This window comes from Telopea speciosissima, chromosome 5 (assembly GCF_018873765.1).
Source record: "Telopea speciosissima isolate NSW1024214 ecotype Mountain lineage chromosome 5, Tspe_v1, whole genome shotgun sequence".
Classification (NCBI taxonomy): Eukaryota; Viridiplantae; Streptophyta; class Magnoliopsida; order Proteales; family Proteaceae; genus Telopea; species Telopea speciosissima.
Genome location: NC_057920.1, coordinates 55,675,979 through 55,697,780, shown reverse-complemented (window position 1 = coordinate 55,697,780; position 21,802 = coordinate 55,675,979). Strand labels below are relative to the sequence as shown.

The following is a 21,802-nucleotide window of genomic DNA, read 5'->3' as shown; positions in this document are numbered from 1 at the left end:
CAAAGTTAAAGGGATTTGAGGTTTTCTCCGCTAACATTGAGACTTTTTATTTTTACCTTTGCCATTGTAAAGATTAAATTTTGCACTGAAAGATCCACCATGGATAAAAAAAAGTCTTTTCAGTGTTGACTAAACAACGAGCCTACTCAAAAATGTCAAATATCACGAAAAATCCAATCCCACATTTTAAGAGAATAGGTGAAGATATGAAATAAATCACTATACAAGGAAGAAAAAAATGAAAAAGAAAGGTCTCTGAACCTTATCTATAAATAAAAAGCATGGCTTGGATTTGTTCTCGATGTTTCAGAAATTTTGGGTCCACACGTCTATCTTGTATTAGAGGCAATTATGGACGAGCCTTCGCATGGATATTGCGAATGGGGAATTGGAGAAAAAAAAAAAAAGAGAGAGAGAGAGAGAGAGAGAGAGAGCAAACAGAGACTTTCAATGACAAAAGCCAGCATTCTTCAGAAATGAGCATCCTGACCAGCAGAATGATAATGACTTAGGTGCCATTCACTTGAGGAACTTTCGAGGATAGCTCTGGTGGACCCTTTGGAAATTGAGATATTTTCAATGTCCATGGAAGAACTTGTAGTGCAGATCATAGACAGAAAGAAGAAGAGGAAAGGGTCTGGTTAATCATTGAACCAATTTTTACCCAAACCAGGCCATGCGATTCGGGTTGTCTGGTTTCCTTAAAAACCAGGATCGTGGTAGCTGTTAGTTTCCTTTTAGTCTCCTTTATTGGAGTCTTAGGTTGTCAAGGATCCTCCTTTCTAGGCTACATATGGGAGTTACATATTTAATTTCTGCTTTCTTTATTTTTTTATATGTAAGATTGTATGGTTCTTTAATGAAATGATTGAATGAATTGAAGAAATTGAGTTTTTCTATGGTGTGCTCAGGCATAGGCCTACTGGCAATTCTTAAACTTGTTTCTGTTGTGTCTTTCCCTCTCCTTTCTTCATAATTAAATTTTCATGCATCCAAAAAAAAAAAAAGTATCCTACCATACCCGCTGATAATAACCAATATGTACTGTATCTTTAGGGTACTGATACAATACAATAACAACTCAACCTTATTCCTAACTAAATGGGGTCGGCTATATGGATCCTTGCCCTCCAATCAGCTCTAGTCGAGGTCATACTTGATAAAAGGCCTACCACATCTCTGAGGGTCATTTTAGGTCTGCCCCTAGCTCTTTTGGTTCCTTCAATAATAATCAAATCACTCCTCCATACTGGAGCATCCAAAGGCATCCGTTGAACATAGCCATCCTTTATATCACCTTCTTTATTTATGATTGAACCCACATACCTAAAATAATCCCTCTGCAGAATCTCCCTCTCATCAATTTTCACCAACTCATTATCCGTCCTAATGTATAACTAAAATTACACACCATACACTCTGTCTCCATTCTACTTATCTTAAAACCTTTTCCAAGGTTGATCTCCATAACTCTAACTTGGTGTTAATCCCTGCTTTTGTCTCATCCACCAAAACAATATCTTCAACAAAAAGCATACACCAAGGAAACTCATCTTAAACGAAAACAAAAAAGGACTAAAGATGATACTTCATGTAACCCAATTGTAATTGGGAATTCACTACCTCGACCCCCCCCCCCCACAATTCTTACATGAGTCACCACACGTCCACACCATCATACATATCTTTAATTATGTCCACATTTTTTCTTGAAACACTTACCTTCTTTAGTACTTGCCAGATTAACTCTCTAGAGACTCTGTCATGAGCATTTTTTAGGTCGATAAAGACCATATGGAGATCCTTCTTGCAATCTCTAAATCTCTCCATGAGTCCCCGAAGTAGGTAAATAGCTTCTATCGGTACTAATAAAATACCTAAAATAATTGTATCAATTGTATCAGGTCGATATATGTTCGATGCCTATCCATACATCTCTTATAAACTACAAAACATGATCGGTGGCAGCAAAACACTTGCCGAGACCTCCTGGAAGGCATTCTAAATTTCTAATCTTCTTTTTTTTTTTTTTTTTGGGAAAAATCTACTGGATTCCTGGCTTCTACTAGCAAAAGCGACTCTAGCACTATTGATTTCATAATCAATTGGGATTAAACAGCCTGCAATCAAGGATCGAAACCAGATTTGCACAAGAACATTTAATAATCAAAACTTTGAATTTTTTGCTCAAATATTGATTTTTTGTGTATTTTTTGCAACAGAAAACTAGATTAGTGAAAAACAACCTGAATTATTGCATCAAACTAGGGTTTTTTGCAATGATGTGTGCATCTAAATCCTAAATCTTCCCCAAACTGAAAATGATATCTTTTTTGGTATTAGTAATTATAAGAAACCTCGTCCTTTATACATTATTAATTGAATGCACTTGTCTCTTCATATTTCATACTTTGTTCTCCTTTTTATGCATGTTATGTTTTACATATTAGTATGTACTTCTTTGGGGTAAAGAACGCTGATTGATCACGTGGCCACTGTGCCAACGGCTGGGCCGATGGAAGAACGCACATGGGCATCAACCAGCAGGGGCAGGATGGTCTTTTTGCACACCCATGTGAGAGGGCGTAGGGAGGCACGACCAAGCAGCGTTCTTTCTCCCTACTTATTTATAGTGCTTATGCAGTTATGCTTCGAAACTGTATTTGGCATGTATCCTAAGTATTTCCATATGTTCTTGACCATTTCCATGTGTATGTGAGTGTATCTTGCGTCTCTCCAATACGATACGATATGTCCCTTAAAATCACCCTTCCAATATGTAGTCCGATACCGATACTTAAAACCTTGGTCTCATCCCTATATTTAACTTCCAAAATTGTCCTCTTCCCTTTAGATTCCTGACTTGTCCTCTTTTATGTTACCTTACTCCTAAGGACCTGAGATGTTCCAGAAGTTACAGAATTGCCATTATCTTTAATACTTGAGCCGTTTAGCAGTTGGGTGGGCCCATAGCAACTCAAGACTAGGGTTTGGGAGCCCAGGGTTGCATTAACTTGGAAGGCACAGAATGCATATTGAAGAAAGAGGATGTGGGAAGGAAGATGTGAAAGTTTGCCTTAAGTGGCTCACAAGGCCCGCAGAGAGTGAGAAGTGAGTACAAGAATGATCCATATTAGTGTCCTAGAAAAGTGGCAGAGGCTCTAGCAAAGTGGAAATTAGAGTTCTTTACGGGGGTTTGTTTATAACTAAGGTGACAAATCCATAGTTCAAAATCTCGCGAAATCTCGATCGAGATTTCGAGAATTTCGACCCAATCGAAACGAAATGACCCCTCGAATCAAAAAAATACTAAATTTCGATCGAAATTCTCAAGATTTCGAGATATTTCGAGACATTTTCAAAATCTTGCGAGATTTCGAAAATCTCGAGAAAATGCTTTATATAAAATACCATGTTTCGATAGTCTCGGTCGAAATTTCGACCGAGACTGAGAAACAAAGCATTTTTCCTCTTTTGCTTGGTTTTTGAAGGTTTTTGCTTATTTCTTCTTCAATCTTCCACTTCCCACTTGAATCCTTGCCACATCTACGCCGGAATCACTTGGAGAACAAACTTCTTAGCACATCTGTGAAGCCTTTCCACTATTTCAGGTAAAACCATATTCTTAAAATTGATTTTTTTTAGGGAAATGCTTGATCAACATGTTTGTTTGTGATGAAATAAATATATGTTAGACACCGGAAGCCGATCTACGACTTCACGGTGTCGAAATTTTTTTTTGGTATATATATTATTTATATATTTTTCTACTTCAAAAATTGGATTTATTTACAACAAAAATCAAAAAATAATAGGGGTTATGTATATTGTATGGTGATGAATTAAATATATGTTAGACACCATTGACCGATCTATGGCCTCATGGTGTCAAAAATATTTTTCTGCCAATAATTAATTATTTTAATTTTTGAAAATTATAAAAAATATTTAAAAAATTCAAAAAAATAGCAAAAAATAAGAAATAATATGAGGTTTTTGTTTTAAAATTACTGAAAAATATAAAAGTAAATTGTACATACTTCTTATTTGCTGCCCATTTACATATCTTTTCGATTTTGTTGTGCTAGGCCAATATTTATTTGAAAAATATTTTTAAAAATTGTTTTTAAATATGAGAAAAATATGAGGGTTAGGGACTTAGGGGAAAAATACTAAATAGTTATATACTTATATACTTGTGTTAGTGCTCTTAAATCTTAATTCTTAAACATTTAAAATTTTAAACTAAAAGAATTGATGTGCTTCTGTTATTAATGAATTGTCTTTTATTCATGCAACAGTAAACTAGTCTGATTATGACGAACCATGGTAAACGACAGAGCCATAGGCAAGAGGGGCAGAGGCAGCCGGCCCAGACCCAGGAGGAGGGGAGCACACCCAGGCGCACTAGAGGTGACATTGCATGGTTGCATGGCACTCCAATTGATGGGGATAAAAGAAAATCCCAATGCAACTATTGTCACATGCAGCTTTTGGGAGGTGGTGCCACTAGACTCAAACAACATCTAGCTGGGAATTCTCCTGAAGTGGTCGCATGTCATATGGTCCCTGTGGAGGTATCTAGGGTTGTCATTGATTACATGAAGGGAGGGAGTAAGAGGAAGGCTCAGAGGGAGAAGGCAAAAGTAGATCTTGAGGAAGCAGTGAGGTGTACAGCGGGAGGCCAATCAAGCCATCGTGATGATGATGATGATGACAGTGATGATGTCTATGTTCCTGATGATATAGAGACTGAGCAAGAGGCTAGGGATTGGAGACAAGCACAGATGATGAGCAGAGCCAGTTATCATGAGGATCAGGAGAGAGTTGAGAGACAGAGAGTAGGTGGTAGTGGAGGAGCTAGTACCTCTAGAGCTGGTGCTAGTGGTAGTGGAGGAGCAGGTACAAGTGGAGGAGGTGGGTTGCCTAATCCCTTTAGGAGATCACAGAGTACGAGGGCAACTCCCCCTCCGCCTCCACCACCACAAGATGACCCAGCACTTCACCAAGCACCTGGTGTTTATAGAAAGAAAGGCAACAAACAACCAAAAATCAAGGGAGCATGGAAAAATCTGAAGGGGATAGTGAAGGAATCTATAGCTAAGTGGATGTTATACCATACCATCCCAGCAAACACAGCACAAGGCCCCTTTTATCAGACTATGATAGATTCCATTGCTAAGGCTGGCCCAGGGTATAAGGGGCCCACCCCATATGAGATTATGAATGTGTATTTGCCCCAACAGAAGAGAGAGCTTGAAGACTACATCAATGAAATGAGGGGGCTGTGGGAGAACTATGGGGTGACCATAATGTGTGATGGTTGGACTGGTCCTACAAGAAAGTCCATCATCAACTTTATGGTGTATTGTGATGGGAGGACAGTATTTCTGAAGTCTGTTGATGCATCCAAGGAGAAAAAGGATGCAAAGTATATCTACAAATTGCTGAAGGAAGTGGTAGAAGATGTAGGAGTAGGGAACGTTGTCCAAATTGTAACGGACAACGGAAGCAACTACAAGAGTGCCGGTGAGAGGTTGATGCAAAACAATAAGTACCGGTTGTTTTGGACTCCATGTGCTGCCCATTGTATAGACCTCATGTTGAAGGACATGGGAAAGATCAAATTGGTACAACATGTCGTGGAAAAGGCAAGGCAAATGACCAACTTTGTCTACAACCATGGGTTTGCACTAAGCCTCTTGAGGGAGAAGTGTGGGGGTGACTTAGTGAGGCCAGACATAACTAGATTCGCCACCAACTACATTGCACTCAAGAGTATAGAAACCAAGAAGTCTGGACTGAGATCAATGTTTGCTTCTGAAGACTGGTTCAATTGGAATGGGTCCAATACCCATGGTGGTAGGGAAGCACAAGCTACAATTTCATCAGATGACTTTTGGTCTAAGTTGCATAAAGTGGTACAACTTCTAGACCCAGTGGTCAAGGTTTTGCATATAGTTGATTCTGCTATCAAGGGACCAACCATGCCACATCTATATGCTGCCATAGACTTGATGAATGAAGGTGTTTACAATGCAAATCCACGAGGTAGCAAACACTTTCTCAAAATTATCAAGGAGCGCTGGGAAAATCAACTTATGCATCCACTGCATAAGGCTGGTGAGTGTACACTCTTTGTTTTTTATACAATTACATCTTTTAAAGTTAATTTGAAGGATATATTACTAACTAGTGAATATGTAATGTCAATTTCAGCATATTATTTAAACCCCAAGTACCAATACAGTCATAGGCTTGGGTTGAATAATAGTCTTATTGACGCAGTCAAAGAAGTAGTTGCCAAGTTGGAGCCGAATAGTAAATTACAGGCGATATGCAACAATGAGGTGAATCTTATAAGTTATAATTCATTTGGAATTACTCAATTCAATACTAAATAGTAACGAGTCATTACTAATTTTAAATATTTTCCAAATGATTATAGTTGAAGACTTTTAGGGATGCATTGGGAAGTTTTGGAACCGAAGCTGCACAGCAAGGCCGGACACGCGGTGATGCCGGTACTCATTAGTCATTACTTCATTAGTCATTACTCAATTCAATATCTTATTCTTTTGAAATGAAGGTGACATGTTTCTTTTGTTGTAATGCAGCTGAATGGTGGGTGTTGTATGGGGGTTCGGCAAACAATTTAAGAAAAATAGCAATCAAGGTTCTCTCCCAGACATGTTCAGCATCTGGCTGTGAACGGAATTGGAGTACATTTTCTCTCATCCACTCCAAGAGGAGAAATAGATTGGGTTCTGAACGTCTCTCTGACTTAGTGTATGTGCATTATAATTTGAGGTTGAAGATGCAACACATACGCATGGGACAAGAGGGTATCAGGGAAAATATCGATCTCGCCGACATTTTCCAGGTGGAGTCAGATGATGAAGATCCTATTGTTGATTGGGTGAGGGATAGAGGTGAGCCAGTGTTAGATCAGCCTGGAGGTAGACCTGACCCCATGATAGCTGAACACATACAAGCTGATGTGGATGACTTCATGGCTGCAGAGGGTGAGGTACATGCACGGGACGCGTCACCCATACCGTTCCAGTCTACTGGTGGTGTTGATGAGGAGGATGAAGATTGGTCTATGTCATCTGGTGGAGATGGTGGTGGTGGAGATGGTAATGGTGGAGATGGTGGTGTTGGTCCTGGTGGAGATGGTGATGATGGAGGTGATGATGAAGGTAATGATGGACGTGATGATGATGGTGATGGTGGTCAAGCATATGAGGGAACTCGAGTCCCGTTTGTGGTACAAGAGCAGCAAGAGGCAATCCGTGCCCCCACCGGCCCCACACCAGCCACACGGCCCACATCGTCCACCTCGACCTACTCGAGAAAGCAGCGTGGCCAGTCCCGTCCTGGTGGTCGTGGTAGTGGTACTAGTAGGCAGGCTGAGCTTATGGACATTGATGCCCTATCTGGCTCTGTTGGTGGACTGAGTATTGGCGATAGAGACAGTAGATCGAGTGGGCATTTCCGTGCCCCATCTTTTCATGTAGACAGCAGTCCATCTCCAGCACAATCAGAGCATGGTTCATCTCATTCACATCCATGTGGCGAAGGGCATTCTGGGCAATACCCTTGGGGGCAGCAGCCTATATCTTCTCCATCCATTCCCAGTTTTGAGTATGACTCCCACTCACAAGGATATAGTGGATCGTCTTTTGTGCATGACTTCTTTTCCTATACTGGCTACCCAACCCACCAGCCGCAGCCGTACAACCCGTACATGCTCCCAGAGCCGTCATATGACTTATATCATAGTGGATCAGTGGGTAGTACTTCTTCACAGTTTGGTGACCTATATCCTAGGATAGGTTACCTTCAGCATGTTGATGATGCTGTTTACATGGCCACTGTGGATGACTACACTCGCTTCTTCTCCCAGACTATGACGTGGCATGCATTTGTCCTACAGTCGGAGAGCAATACACGTCGGCTCCAGCGGACCATGAGTGGGGTTGATCCTGGACGGCGGAGTAGTTATTATTAGCAAATTTGTAAACATTTGAGATGAATGATGACTAGTGACTACTTGACTTGTAGCCTTGTAGGGGACAATTGGGGATATTGACATATTGTGATTTGGAATGTTTGATATCATCTTCTTAAATCTGAACTCTTAAGTTGTTATTTGTTAACTTGTTATTGACTTGATGTCTTATGTACTTAATATTATGATTTATGACTTAACTTATGAGTCATTATGTTTCCAACTTAGTTCCAAGTCAATTTACTTGTTTAATGTACAATATGTATGTGTAAATGTGTAATTAACTAAGTTATACACTTATACATGAGGGTTCGACCGTACATTGCCAATCAATGGTGCACATCCAAAACACCATTTTGGGTGACTATTTTTGCAATTTGAACATTTAAATGTGTTTATATAGCCTAAAATAGGGTTTCCATGAAGTTTCAGGCCTTAACTTGGCCTAAAACCCACCGAAATGACCTATCAAAACATACCAGAAAAAATACAATATTTCGACCGAAATATCCGAAATTTCGAATATTTCGGATATTTCGGTCAGCTCGAAATACCGAAACGAAACGAGTTCTCGAACTATGGACAAATCTAATTGGGTCATACACAGAGGGGCCTCAGCCCAAGTGCACAAAACAATATCGGAGAACCTTCTTTTTTCTTTTCTTTTTTTTTTAAATATGAAAATCATGTTGAATTTTTTAACATGGTGAATCAACCATTTTTTCCACACATTTTGGAGCTGAGAATTCTTTTCTCAATTCTCAAATTTTCTCACATAAATAAAATAAAGGGTAAAGCTTTAAGGAAGGGTTATGTAATTTCTCCCCCTCCCTCCCTGTCTTCCCTCCATCTTCGACGCCCCATCCCCATCCCTCTCCCTCCTCAATCCCCGCAGCACCCCTCCCCCGCACATCGCATCTCCCTAGCCCTACTGCGTCGGAGCTGTGAAGTCCGCAATTATTGCAGGTGTTGTTTGTGTGCTGCCGATTGGTAGTGGCATCTTATTCTTGCGTTTAGACAAACATCGCTATTGAGTTCAAAAAGTGGATAATTTAGGTGGTGGTGCCATGAGAACAGCATACCCAGGCCCAATCAAATCGATGAAACCCAAAATGTGAAGGTGTCCGCCATGATCAGATCCTTGGTTATACGAAACAAAATCAGTAGAACTAAGAGATGTGAAGACAAAAACTAGATTTTTCTTTCCTATCGAATTTTCATACGAGGACATCAACAGTTTCACCGCAATCGAGATGGAACAAAATCCAGAGATTTTGCAGCGCAAAATTAATTCTGGAGGAAGAAATTAGAGTTTCAGAAGGTAGGGTTCCGACTTCCAACTGTCGCCTTGGGGTGCGGAGTCTTGTCACGATCAGGAGAATTTGGAAGGCTCGCATGTTATAAATGATGAAACCAGTATAGTTTTAAGAACTTCTACCCCCCCCCCAGTTCCAACCTTAGAGGAGATGCAACTGTGACGAAACTGCCTGGTTATGGAGGAGCCCACAAGGACCAGATAAGGATGATAAGTTGCCCTCCGTCCAAGGAGAAGGTGAGAGAGAGAGAGCTCAACGCCTCAACCACAGTTTCCCTATCACTGAGAGGTCAGCCTAAGATAAACCAGACCTGCTCGAAGTCTAAGAACTGAACAAGCAAATTAAAATTCCACGAGTTCGATCTATGGCAGCGAGAGATGACATTGTTGCTGCGACACAATTCAAAGTGTTTCTTAAGATTCAGATTCATACTTAAGCTTTGGCACACCTTTACCCCAAACATGACCTGCTGTTGGGAAGGGAGAGAGGGAGAGCACCATTGAAGAAGGATATGGAAGGTAGAAGTAAATTAGATCTTTAGACCCTTAAAGCAATTGACACATCAATTTATAAGGGGCAAATATGTATGATTATAAATTCTGTTTGTAACCTTCTTGGTTACAAAACAGACGCACCCTAAAATAAAAGCCAAAGAGTTACTAATCTCAATTCCCAGAAGGGAGGAGCAAAGAAGAATAATATCCAACTTATATTGAGGCTGGAAAAAAACAATTTATTTAGAGGAATATAATATCTATGCCATGAAAGTAAAAGAGAATAACATAGCACTTGCATTCACACACAAAAAAAATTCATCTTATGGCATGTCTGATTTTCAAAATTCTAACACAAGCAGTATCAATTACTCACTTTCTACGTGATTGACCCTTTTTGGATAACAAACTTGTGAAGCACCGCAAGGATTAAAAAGTGGGAGATTGCCATACTAAAGCCTCCAAATGTTAAAACAGCATTACCTCAATCAACTCTGGTCCTCCCCATGGGAGACAGGACAAGATGCAAGTAATGTAAAAGTCTGCACGTGCTTGCCAAGAAGGGTTTCCATTTTCTTCATCTACTGTTGTGGCAGCGGATGACAATAGTGTTTCGAAGACAACAATTATCGACCCTGGCTGGAGCACTTTGCTGCACATCTACGGAGCATAGCAAGCATGCAATGTGATTAAATAACAAGAATAAATTATTCAATCAGTTGACCATTGGAAGAAGGAGAAACCACAAATCCCAGCCAAATATCTCAATTACTGCCCATTAAGGTTGAGGAGAAAATCTATCAAAAAAAATAAGTTGAGGAGAAAAAGTTTAACAAAGTTGATATCTTCATGCATCATATGCCAAGAGTGAAGCAGTCAAGACTGCCCAATTGGGCCAGGGGATGAAGTCTGAGTGTGAGATTAAAACTTAAAAGTAATTAAATGTCTTGAATTTTCAGTTCTAAGAGTTCTGTTTTGAGTCTATTTAGTTTATTCAGTGAAAGAGAGTGATTAAGAGTCCAATAGTGGGTCTACTTAGGAATGTCTAAGGGCTTATATATGCGTATAACCCCCATTAATTAGACATGATTTGAGTAGAGCATAGTTAGGAATGTCTAAGGGCTTATAAATATATGCGTACAACCCACATTAATTAAACATGATTTGAGTAAATAATTTTGAGTTTTCTAAAGAGTTTTAAAGCTGTTGAGCTAGGTATACACGACTGGCATATCTGATCCCCTCCTTTTTCGGATTAATTACTTATCAGGTGGGATTGATCCTCTCCCTTCTTCCCTGTTCTTCTTCTCTCTGGTATTTTCCTTTAATTCTTCTATTTCTCCCTGATTTCTTCTAATAGTCTTCTCTTCTATATTGAGTATTAATTTCAGAATCCTAACTATTTCTTGCTGGTTACCATATTTGAATTGCAAATCGAAGTTCTGTAATTTATTAGATTCATCCCAGATCTGATATCAACCCTCCAGAACTTTTGCAGTTCTTGCTTGTAGCTTGACTATTAAGCTAGCTAGATTTCATCTAGTTTTAGATCTCTGGTTTTCAAGAACTTTACATCGAATGACAGGTCTGATTACGCTCTTCACTCAACCAGAATTACATCCAGATATGCAACCCCAGATGTTGAGATATCGAATCTCTCTTATTTTCAGTCAATTCTTCCATAACCTAATTCTATCAAATTCTATACTGATACTGGTAGTAGTTCTTTTCCAGATTCATTTCAAGAACCCTTAACAACATTAAAGAGAGGCGGAAAAGGAGAGTTAAGGAAAAGCCAGAGCACAAAATTAACTCCGAGTTTTCAGCTCATTAGCACACCAACATATGGAACCATTTTAACCCAGGATAAAACTCCACTCAGATGCACAACATAAACTTAACATGGGGTCAGTAAATCAAGTTCTAAACCTGCTCAACAAACAATATCAGAGGTATATATATATACCATTCAACATCTAAACCGTTAAAAGAGTGCTCGTAGCAAGTGATCAAATTGATTCAAGGATAAGGAAGAGTAATCCAGTTTGGTTGGCAAGCTCCTCTATAAAGTACCTACGACCATACTGAATGGAATTCTTTATTCGAGGTAATGGACTTCATGGGTTAGTTTTTCTTTACCATCTTTTTCCATAATCATTGGGTCCTTAACAAGCTTTCTTGAAGGTTCAATAGTGGGGAGATGAGGAGACCCACTTCCTGAACTGTTTTTTAAAGTGGAGAGTAATGTGTAACACCCCCACCCCCCAAAATAAAGATGAGATCTTGCTACCAGAATAGAAGAAAAAGAAAAATATAAACCATTTTTAAAAAAAAAATCCTGAGTAGACCCAGACTCCCAGAGTAACAAAAGACCAAATCATAAGCAAACCATTCTTACATACCAGCATTGTCAGAAACCGCATCAAGATACGAATTCTGTTGCAATTTCCTGAATGTAAAGCATCCTGCAACCCAGCAGATACTTAAATCATAAATTCCAAGAAAAGGGAAGATAATCTTAGTTAAGACATGAACAACGACTAAATTTTCCTTTCCTTGCCATTGCAATTCCCACAAATATATGATCAACAAGATTGGGATGAAACTTCCACAATATATACCACTTCTGGGAAATGTTTTATCATATCACGAACTTTAAGTAATCCAACAGACATCCAAAAAACAAATGCCATTCTCAGTATCTGTTACAACCGCTTATCCAAAAAGCTCGAGCTATGAAGGGCTACAACAATGTATATCAACATACAACAACACCCCCCACCTGCACATGCAGGCCCACACACACACATGGCTCCACACGTGACACAATCACATGGTGGCGCTATCACAAGGCACCAAGGGGCACAAACTGTAGGTATGCAACAACACATGACACAAACTCCTCGCACTTAGCAGGGCGAACACCCGACATCCCGGCTCTAATACCATGTTACAACCGCTTATCCTAAGAGTTCGACCTTTTAAGTAAGGGCTACAACAATGTATGTCAACACACAATATCAGTATCGGAACAAAACATCTTTGTCATCAAATGATCAATGATTTGTGCTTCTAAACATACTTCTCTACCCTCCCAGTGGGAAAAAAATTAACACAAAAAAAATCAATAATAAAATACAATCCGAATATGAATTTTCTAAACGCATTTAAAATTAAACAAGCAATCTTTTCTGAATGACAAAATATTGTGGAGAATTTAGGGATCAACTAGGTGGGTAATGTTTCGAATTGCACCTGAAAGCAAATTCCCTTAATTTCAGGATGATGCCGGCAATTTTGATTGTTGGATAGACAGGTCAAAGTCAAGATTAGCCATGTGTCAAATTTCAGCCTCAAATTCAATCATTTACCCTCCCATGTAATGGTACAACCCCCCGTATATGTCATGCACCCCTCATAGTCCCACACACCCTCTTCATAGTCCTTGATTTTTTTGTGGTTTGTTTTGCCACCTAGCCAACTCAAATTGTGTTGAAACCTGACATGTGTGCATAGGACCATAAGGTCAACATGTCCACAAAATTTGGGCACCATCAAAGCTGTCACGTGGCAGATATTCGATGTCAGATACGATTTCATAGATCTCCTAAAACAGTATCCCATAACATGACCAAATATTAAACTTATTGTTCTCAATATTAAAAATATAATTAGTGTGTAACTTTAGTTATAATAGAACGGATACGAGGTGGTGAAAATTGATGAGAAGGAGATTCTGTAAAGTGATTATTTTAGGTATATGGGCTCAATCATTAATAAGAAATAAGGTGATATAGAGGATGATGTTTCACAGAGAATTAAAATAGGATGGATGAAGTGGAAAGGTGCGTCCAAAGTGTCATGTGATCGACATATTCCTTTAAAACTTAAAGAAATACAATTTGCTATGATGTATGGTGCGGAATGTTGGTCAGTTAAAAACCATCATATAGATAAACTCGGTATAGCTGGGATGAGGTTATTGAGATGGATCATAGCTGTCTAGGTGTCGCCTAGGCGTCCAGGCAGCTTTGTCTGGATTGGCGCCTTGCTGGTATTGCCTTAATTTTTGCCCCCTCGACCGCCTTGATTCGCCTAGGTGCCGTGACAACTATGGGTGGATGCGAAGCAAAAATAGGAAGGATAAAGTAAGGAATGATCAAATTAGAGCTGATTTAAGAGTAGCTCTAATACATGATAAGCTACGAGAAAGACGTTTTAAGTGGCATGGCCATGTTTAACAAAGGCCTTTAGATGCTCCAGTGTGGAGAAGTGATTTGATTTAAATTGAAGGAGCTAAAAGAGACAAGGGAAGATCTAAAATGAATCTGGGAGAAGTGGTGAGGAAAGAAATGCATAGCTTAGGCCTTGGATCTAGTATGACCTTTAACAGAGCCAATTGGAGGGTAAGGATCCATGTAGCTGACCCCATTTAGTTGGGAATTGGGCTAAGGCTGAGTTGTAGCTGGTGTGGTTGTTCTCGTATATCATTCCGCAATTCCCAATTCACCCCCTCTCAGGTTACCACGCGGTCCAACAACAACAACACACTCAGCCTTATCCCAACTTAATGGGCTCAGTTACATGGATCCAAACGACAAAAAGTAGAGAAAACAAAGATCTACCAAAAAGGGAAATAAAAGATGGGAAAAGAGATGAGAAATGAAAAAGGAAAAAAAAAACACATGAAAGACAGAAAGAGTTAGAAATAATAAAATGATTGATTCAAGAGAGAAGGGAGGATGAGAGCAAGAAGAGAGAAGAGAAGAAGTGAGCAACCGAATATGTTGAGAGAAGAGTTCTCCCACACTATATGCATTACTTAACATAAAAGAGAGAAATTACAAACACCTCCCTGGGGAGGTAAAAGGAAACAAATAAAGACAACATAATAGAGTCAGTTCCCAAAGTACCCCTTTACATAAACTCTAACACTCCCCCTCAAGCCTGGGAATAAATATCATACATTCTCAACTTAGACAAAAAGATATTGAACTGACGAGGAATAAGGCTTTTGGTGAAGACATCCGCCAATTGATCACATGTCCTCACAAAAGGTGTACATATGTAGCCAGTGTCAATCTTCTCTTTGATAAAGTGCCGGTCCACCTCAATATGCTTGGTCCAATCATGTTGTACAGGATTGTGAGCTATGCTTATGGCAGCCTTGTTATCACCATATAGTATCATAGGGGCCTCCGTATCAAACCCCAACTCTTGGACCAACCTGTTCAACCATAGGAGTTCACAGACTCCATGAGCTATAGCCCTGAACTCTGCCTCTGTACTGGATCGAGCTACCACTGATTGCTTTTTGCTCCTCCATATAACTAGATTACCACCTACAAATGTACAATATCCTGAGGTGGATGTTTGATTAGATACTGAACCAGCCCAGTCCGCATTAGTATAGCCCTCTATCCTCAAGTGATTGTGCCTGGCATAAAGCAGTCCTTTCCCTGGGGAGGACTTCAAGCACCAGCGAATACGATACACAGCATCTAAGTAACCATTCCTTGGAGCATGCATAAACTGACTCACCACTCCAACTGCATAGGTGATGTCAGGACGAGTCAAGGAAAGGTAAATCAATTTTCTCACAAATCTTTGGTACTTCCCTACATCAATAAGAGGAGTACCACAATCTTCTCCAAGCTTATGGTTTTGATCAATAGGAGAGTTTGCTGGTTTGCATCCTATCATTCCAGTTTCTTTCAACAAATCCAATACAAACTTCCTTTGGCTAAATATTTATCCCTTTCTTAGACCTTGAAACTTAAATCCCCAAAAAATATTTCAACGGTCCGAAAACCTTAATTTCAAACTGTTGTGCCAAGTCTAACTTCAAGTTACTTATTTCAGCCTCATCATTTCTAGTCACCACAATGTCATCCACATACACAATAAGAGCGGTGATATTACCATTACCTCGCCAGGTAGATAGAGTATGATCGGCTTGGCTTTGGGAATACCCAACCTTCATAATGGCCTATCTAAATCCCTCAAACCATCCCTTTGGAGATTGTTTGGGACCATATAATGCCTTCTTAAGGAAGCACACTTTCCCTTCAGTTGAAGGGAACTTGAATCCAAGATGGGGCTGCATGTACACTTCTTCTTCTAAATCTCTATGAAGGAAAGCATTATTTACATCCAACTGGTACAATGGCCAATCTCTATTGGCTGCCAATGACAGAAGAACTCTTATTGAGTTATGTTTGGCCACAAGAGCAAATGCCTCTTGATAGAAGAACTCTTATTCAGTTATGTTTGGCCACAGAAGCAAATGTCTCCTGATAGTCAATCTCATATACCTAACTACACCCTTTAGCCACCAACTTGGCTTTATATCTCTCAATAGCTCCATTTGATCGGTACTTGACTATGAAAACCCATCGACAACCAACTGGAATTCTCCCCTTGGGAAGATCAACTAATTGCCAAGTATGGTTCTTCTCAAGTGCCATCCGTAGTGTCCATGTTACTCCATCTATTTCCCTTAACCCTTGTCGCCTTGTTAGTGTCGACTTGTTTTTTAGCCCGCTCGACCGCCTTGATTCGTCTAGCTGCTGTAACAACTATAGTGCCATCATTTCCTCTACCATTGCTCCTTTCCACTTTGGGTCAAACATGGCCTTAGTGACATTCTTGAGGATAGGAATGGAGGAGATAGCTACAAAAAAATGCAACACCTGTAGGAGAGAGAGAATCATAGGAAACAAACTTGGCTATGGGATTAATACAAGCTCTCTTTCCCTTTCTAACAACAATTGGAAGATCTAAATCTGAAGAGGGAAGGGTATTACCAGACTGAGGAGGATGGATCTCAGGATGAGATTCCAAAGAGGACTCTTGGCAGGTCTTCTTCCCCTTTCTTTGATACACAATCACCTCCTTAGCATTACTAGAGCTCCCTGAATGATCAATTACATCAATGACATTCACATCCACACCTTTTTTTTCCAATATCAAATAAGAATGGAGCAATAGGTACAGAAACATCATCAACATCCTGTTCACTCTGGCTATGCTCCCCCTGAAGAGGAGGTTGATGAGGAGTAACGAAAAGAATGGATTCAACTGAGGTAACATCTTTGGAGAGAAAACGTTTCCGAGAAGAGGGATGATAACATTTATATCCTTTGGTAGAGTGAGAATAGCCAAGAAAGATACATTTGAGAGCTATAGGGTCAAGTTTAGTCCGAGCAGACTTATTAACATGGACATAACAGACACACCCACAAACCTTGGGAGGAAGAGAAAAAGCAGGAATTTGGGGACACAGTTTCGAAAGGAGATTTAGAACCCAGAAGTTTAGAAGGCATGTGGTTGATAAGAAAGCAGCAAGAAGTAGGGCTTTAGACCAAAAGGTTTTGGGAGCATGCATGTCAAAGAGTAAACTTCTAGTTACTTCCAACAAATGGCGATTTTTTCGCTCAGCCACCCCATTCTGTTGAGGGGTGTCAACACAAGCAAGCTGATGGATAATGCCATTGTCAGTAAAAAAAGGTTTGGGGACCCCTATACATGTACTCTCCCCTATGTCAGAACGAACAATTTTAATCTTTGTATCAAATTGGGTACAAACCAACTGATAGAAATTGGTGAAGGCATCATAAACATCACTTTTATGTTTCATCGAAAAAATCCAAGTGGACCAAGAGTAATCATCAACAAAAGAAAGAAAGTAACGATAACCAAACAAAGAAGTGGTGGGGGCAGGACCCCAAACATCAGTGTGCACAATATGAAAAGGAACAGTGGATCTATTACCATGATATGAATAAAAGGAACAACATTGTTTCGCAAATACACATGGTTCACATTGAAAAACATGAGAAGATGAAAAAAATGAAAACAAATGTGGTTATTGTTTTTTCATTAAAACAAAAGATGGATATTGGATGCCCCAATCGTTGATGCCAAAGCATCACAAACTCCATAGAACTGCTGTCACTACAACCACACACATAGGACTAAGCAGTATGCAAAGAAGGGGAGCTAGGTTCAAGAAGGTAGAGTCCATTCTCCTCACGTCCACTGCCAATAATCCTCTTCGTCACCAAACCCTAAAACAAACAATGAGAGGGGAAAAAAGTAACAAAACAGTTCAAGGATTTAGTTAAGTTACTCACAGATAACAGGTTAGTAGCAAAGTTTGGGACATGAAGGACAGAGTTAGTGGAAATAGAGGGAGTAACATGGACACTACCCTGACCAAAAATGGAAGAAAGGGAACCATTAGCTACCCTTACCTTATCCTTACCAGAACAAATAGCGTAGGAGTCATGACACTAGGACATACCAGTCATGTGATTAGTGGCGCCAGAGTCAATAACCCAAGGAGCAATGGAGACCTGCAGGGCTGAAGCTGAGGACACTGTGGAAGAAGAGCTGTCCAGTTGTGACATGAGTCAGTGAAGAGCTGCAATATCCTCCCTGGTAAGAGAACTGGGATCTAATAGCAGCTAGGGAGATGTCCCATAGAGTCGAGCTTAGTCATCACAGTATGAGCCAGGGCTCCCCCTCTCCGACCATCACGCATACTAGTGCCACCGTCGCGCATACCAAGAGGACGACCATGAAGAGTCCAGCACGTGTCCCGAGTATGCCCAAATCTTCCACAGTGATCACATTTGAATCGCTCTCGACCATGCCCTTGAGGTTGGTCGTGGCCTCCTCCACCGCTATCCCAATTCCGGTGTGTGCTCGAAGAAAGAGCCGATCTCTCCAATGATGGTGCAATAGTCATGGTCCCTCATCACTTAGCAAGTAGCTACACACTTCATCCAACGATGGAAGAGGAGCGCGGCCCAAAACTTGTACCCAGATCGGCTTATAGTCTTGGTGCAGTCCACCAAGTAAGATTAACACAAACGCTTTCTCAAGAGACCTGTAGACCTTGGCTTCATCTTCAGAATTAGACAACTGAAGGTACCTATAGTGATCATACTCTTCCCATAGACCAATGGCAATGTTGTAATAATCAGAGATAGTCATGTCGCCTTGTTTTAGGGAAATCACCTTTTTGAAGAAGTTGATACACCTTAGTTGAGTCACCTAGATGATCAAATGTTCTTATAACACTATCCCAAATGTCCTTGGCAGTTTCTTTTCTCATAAACCTCCAAACAATTTCTGGTTTCATTAAAAAAATCAACCAAATCATAACGGTTGAGTTCTCGGATTCCCATTTGGCAGAAGTAGAGTCGTTGGACTGAGGAGCTTTAATAGTACCAGTAATATACCCTATTTTCCCCCGACTTCGCAGGAATGACTTCACCGAGTGTGACCAATCCAAGTAGTTGGCATTATCCAACTTCACTATGGATATCTGAGTGCTGGAATTCTCAAAAGTAATCAAACTGGGGTGGGTGTTGCTTGAACCACCACCTGAAACTTCACTGGCCTCTGACATGATAGGCAAACAAAGTGGGGAGAATCCCTACCCAAATCCTTCTTTCCAAGGAGTAAAAAAAATTCTGCAGGGTGATAAACAAGTGGAAAAAATGGAGAGGAGCCACTCAACCATGTTGTGTGCAATGGAACTTCATCTCAAACCAACAAACAAACTCCATATAACTTCATGAACCAACCACCAAGAACTAAGCACAACTACACCACCACTTCAGACCAAAAATATCAAAAAAAAGCAAAACTGGCGGTACTGAGAGAAGCCGATAGAAAGGAGTTGTGCACCTTCAACTCCCAACTTCAAGAATCAAGACCACAAACCAAAGATTCCCACTCCTTGGGCAATGCAAATGAGCCTAGCCATGTTGCAAATGGTGGCCTGATGAGAGAGAAACCAAAGATTGAAGAGAAGGCTGGCGGACTTACTGTAGCAGCAGCCAAAAAAAGGAGTTGCAGACCTTAGGCTGTCTTCCTTTGCAACCAAGCTTTGGGGAGTTTAACAGGGGGCCCTCTGACAACTTCAATGGGCCAAGTACCATCTCCAACAAAGCTCTGATGAGGAAGAAGAAGAGCATTTTCAGTTCTCCGGTTATTGTTCACGGAACAGTAATCTGGGCTGTCTTTCTTTGATTTGAGCTGCAAATAGCCCAATGTCTTCTTTGAATGGTCTTCAAACTTCTCAAACTTTTTGTATATGCCCACCTTGATGATGATAGAGCTTCATTATATTACTTTGGTGTATTTATTTACATGATATAACCTCCTATTGGGACCCTCTACATTTTCTAAGGTTCCAAAGAAGGATACAAGGAAGCTAGAACCCTAGTCGACTCTCAAACCTTGCTCTGATACCAAGTTAGAAATAATAAAATGATTGATTCAAGAGAGAAGAAGAGAGAAGAGAAGAAGTGAGCAACCAAATGTGTTAAGAGAAGAGTTCTCCCATACTATATGCATTACTTAACATAACATAGAGAAATTACAAACACCTCCCTGGGGAGGAAAAAGGAAGCAAATAAAGACAACATAATATAGAGTCAGTTCCCAAACTACCCCTTTACAAAAACTCTAACAGAAAGATGATAAATAAATAGAAAAATGAACGATTAAAGATAGTAAAAGGCAAGGGGCACAGCCTAGCACGTCGGGAGAATCTCAACTAACCAGGATCTGCGACATGGATCCTTGCCCCCCAATAGGCTCTGTCTGAGGTCATACTTGGTACAAGACCTAGACTATGCATCTCCTTCCTCACCACTTCTCCTATGGTCTTTTTATGTCTGCCCATAGCTCTTTTAACTCCTTCAATCGGGATCATATCACTCTTCCTTACTAGGATGTTCCTAGGCCTCCGTTGGATATGAGCATACCAACTTAAATGACTCTGTCGGAGCTTGTCATTGATCAGGGCAACTCCCAAGTCCGGTCTTATATGTTCATTTCGCATTTTATCCTTCCTTGTTTTTCCACACATCCATCTTAACATCTTCATCTCTCATAGTACAAGAACTCACTGAGATCTCGGCGAGATCTCGATAAAAACTCACTATTTTGATTTGGCGAGACAAGATGCAGGTCGAAACCTAAAAACACCCCAACTCGGTCGGGTCGAGATTTTGGTTCAACCGAGATTTCGCCCCAAATTATCATTTAAGTCTTCTATATCTCTACCGAGACAGACGAGATCTCGACAGAACTCAACTGTCTCAGCAAAGAAAAGCGAGCGTGCGTGCGTGCGTACGTGCATGCGTGTGTGTGTGTGTGGAGCTGGTTTTTGGTCATTTTTGCCTGTGGTTTCGACGGAAAACTTGCCGGAGACAGGGAAGAGGTTACAAAATCTACAAATTTGCAAGATTTGTGAGAAATCAGCTCACATTTGAAGAGCTGATACGAGTTCTGTGGCAACCTATATGCAACACTACAACAGCACTATGACATGGGAAGACTTTGTGGCACAACAAGGAGTTGAATACTTGATTCAACAATATGGCATGGGATGATATATGTAATATGTTAAGATTGATGTATTGTACACTTTTACATTTGTAATGTTTATTGAAGTGGTTTTATTTAATTGTATGATTTGATTGCATGCAATTACAAAATTATGTGTAGAATAGGGCCTATTAGTACGTCGTCGTCTACCAACCTAGGGTCCGAAGTGAAACTTCTATTTGGACTTTGTTTTTGCAAAATCTGATAGTGTCAATGTGTTTAAATGGCCTAAAATAGGCTGAGTACCAAGTTTCAGCCCCAAAATAGGCTTTTTCCAGGTCGATAAACACCTCACAATTAAGAGATCATGAGTCCAACTCTCCTATCAAAAAAAAATCACATACATGCTGTCATAGAGCTTCCATGTTGAGCATGGTATGTGAATTTTTTTCCTTCTGGTTTCATTTGTGATATATTCCCATAAAATTGAGCTCATCGCATGAAACAAAGTTTAGCTTGTTTTGAATAGCTAAGCAAAACCTGCTCTTGTTGACAATTGAGGGAGAGGAAAATCCTTAAGAAAAGTCAATTTAATTAATTGCAAAACTGGAAAATATCACAGTGCAAGT

The 21,802-nt window shown here is 40.1% G+C and overlaps 1 protein-coding gene across 1 annotated transcript in view; it reads right to left on the bottom strand.

Annotated features, from left to right (window-relative positions):
• Nucleotides 1–21,802, bottom strand: part of LOC122661624 (nuclear cap-binding protein subunit 1) — a 113,918-nt gene that overhangs the window by 77,421 nt on the left and 14,695 nt on the right. The window contains exons 6-7 of the mRNA XM_043857083.1: nt 12,227–12,289; nt 10,308–10,484 (exon numbers count right to left, since the gene is read on the bottom strand). Of these exons, the coding sequence (XP_043713018.1) occupies nt 10,308–10,484; nt 12,227–12,289 (240 nt within the window). The remainder of the gene's footprint in view (nt 1–10,307; nt 10,485–12,226; nt 12,290–21,802) is intronic.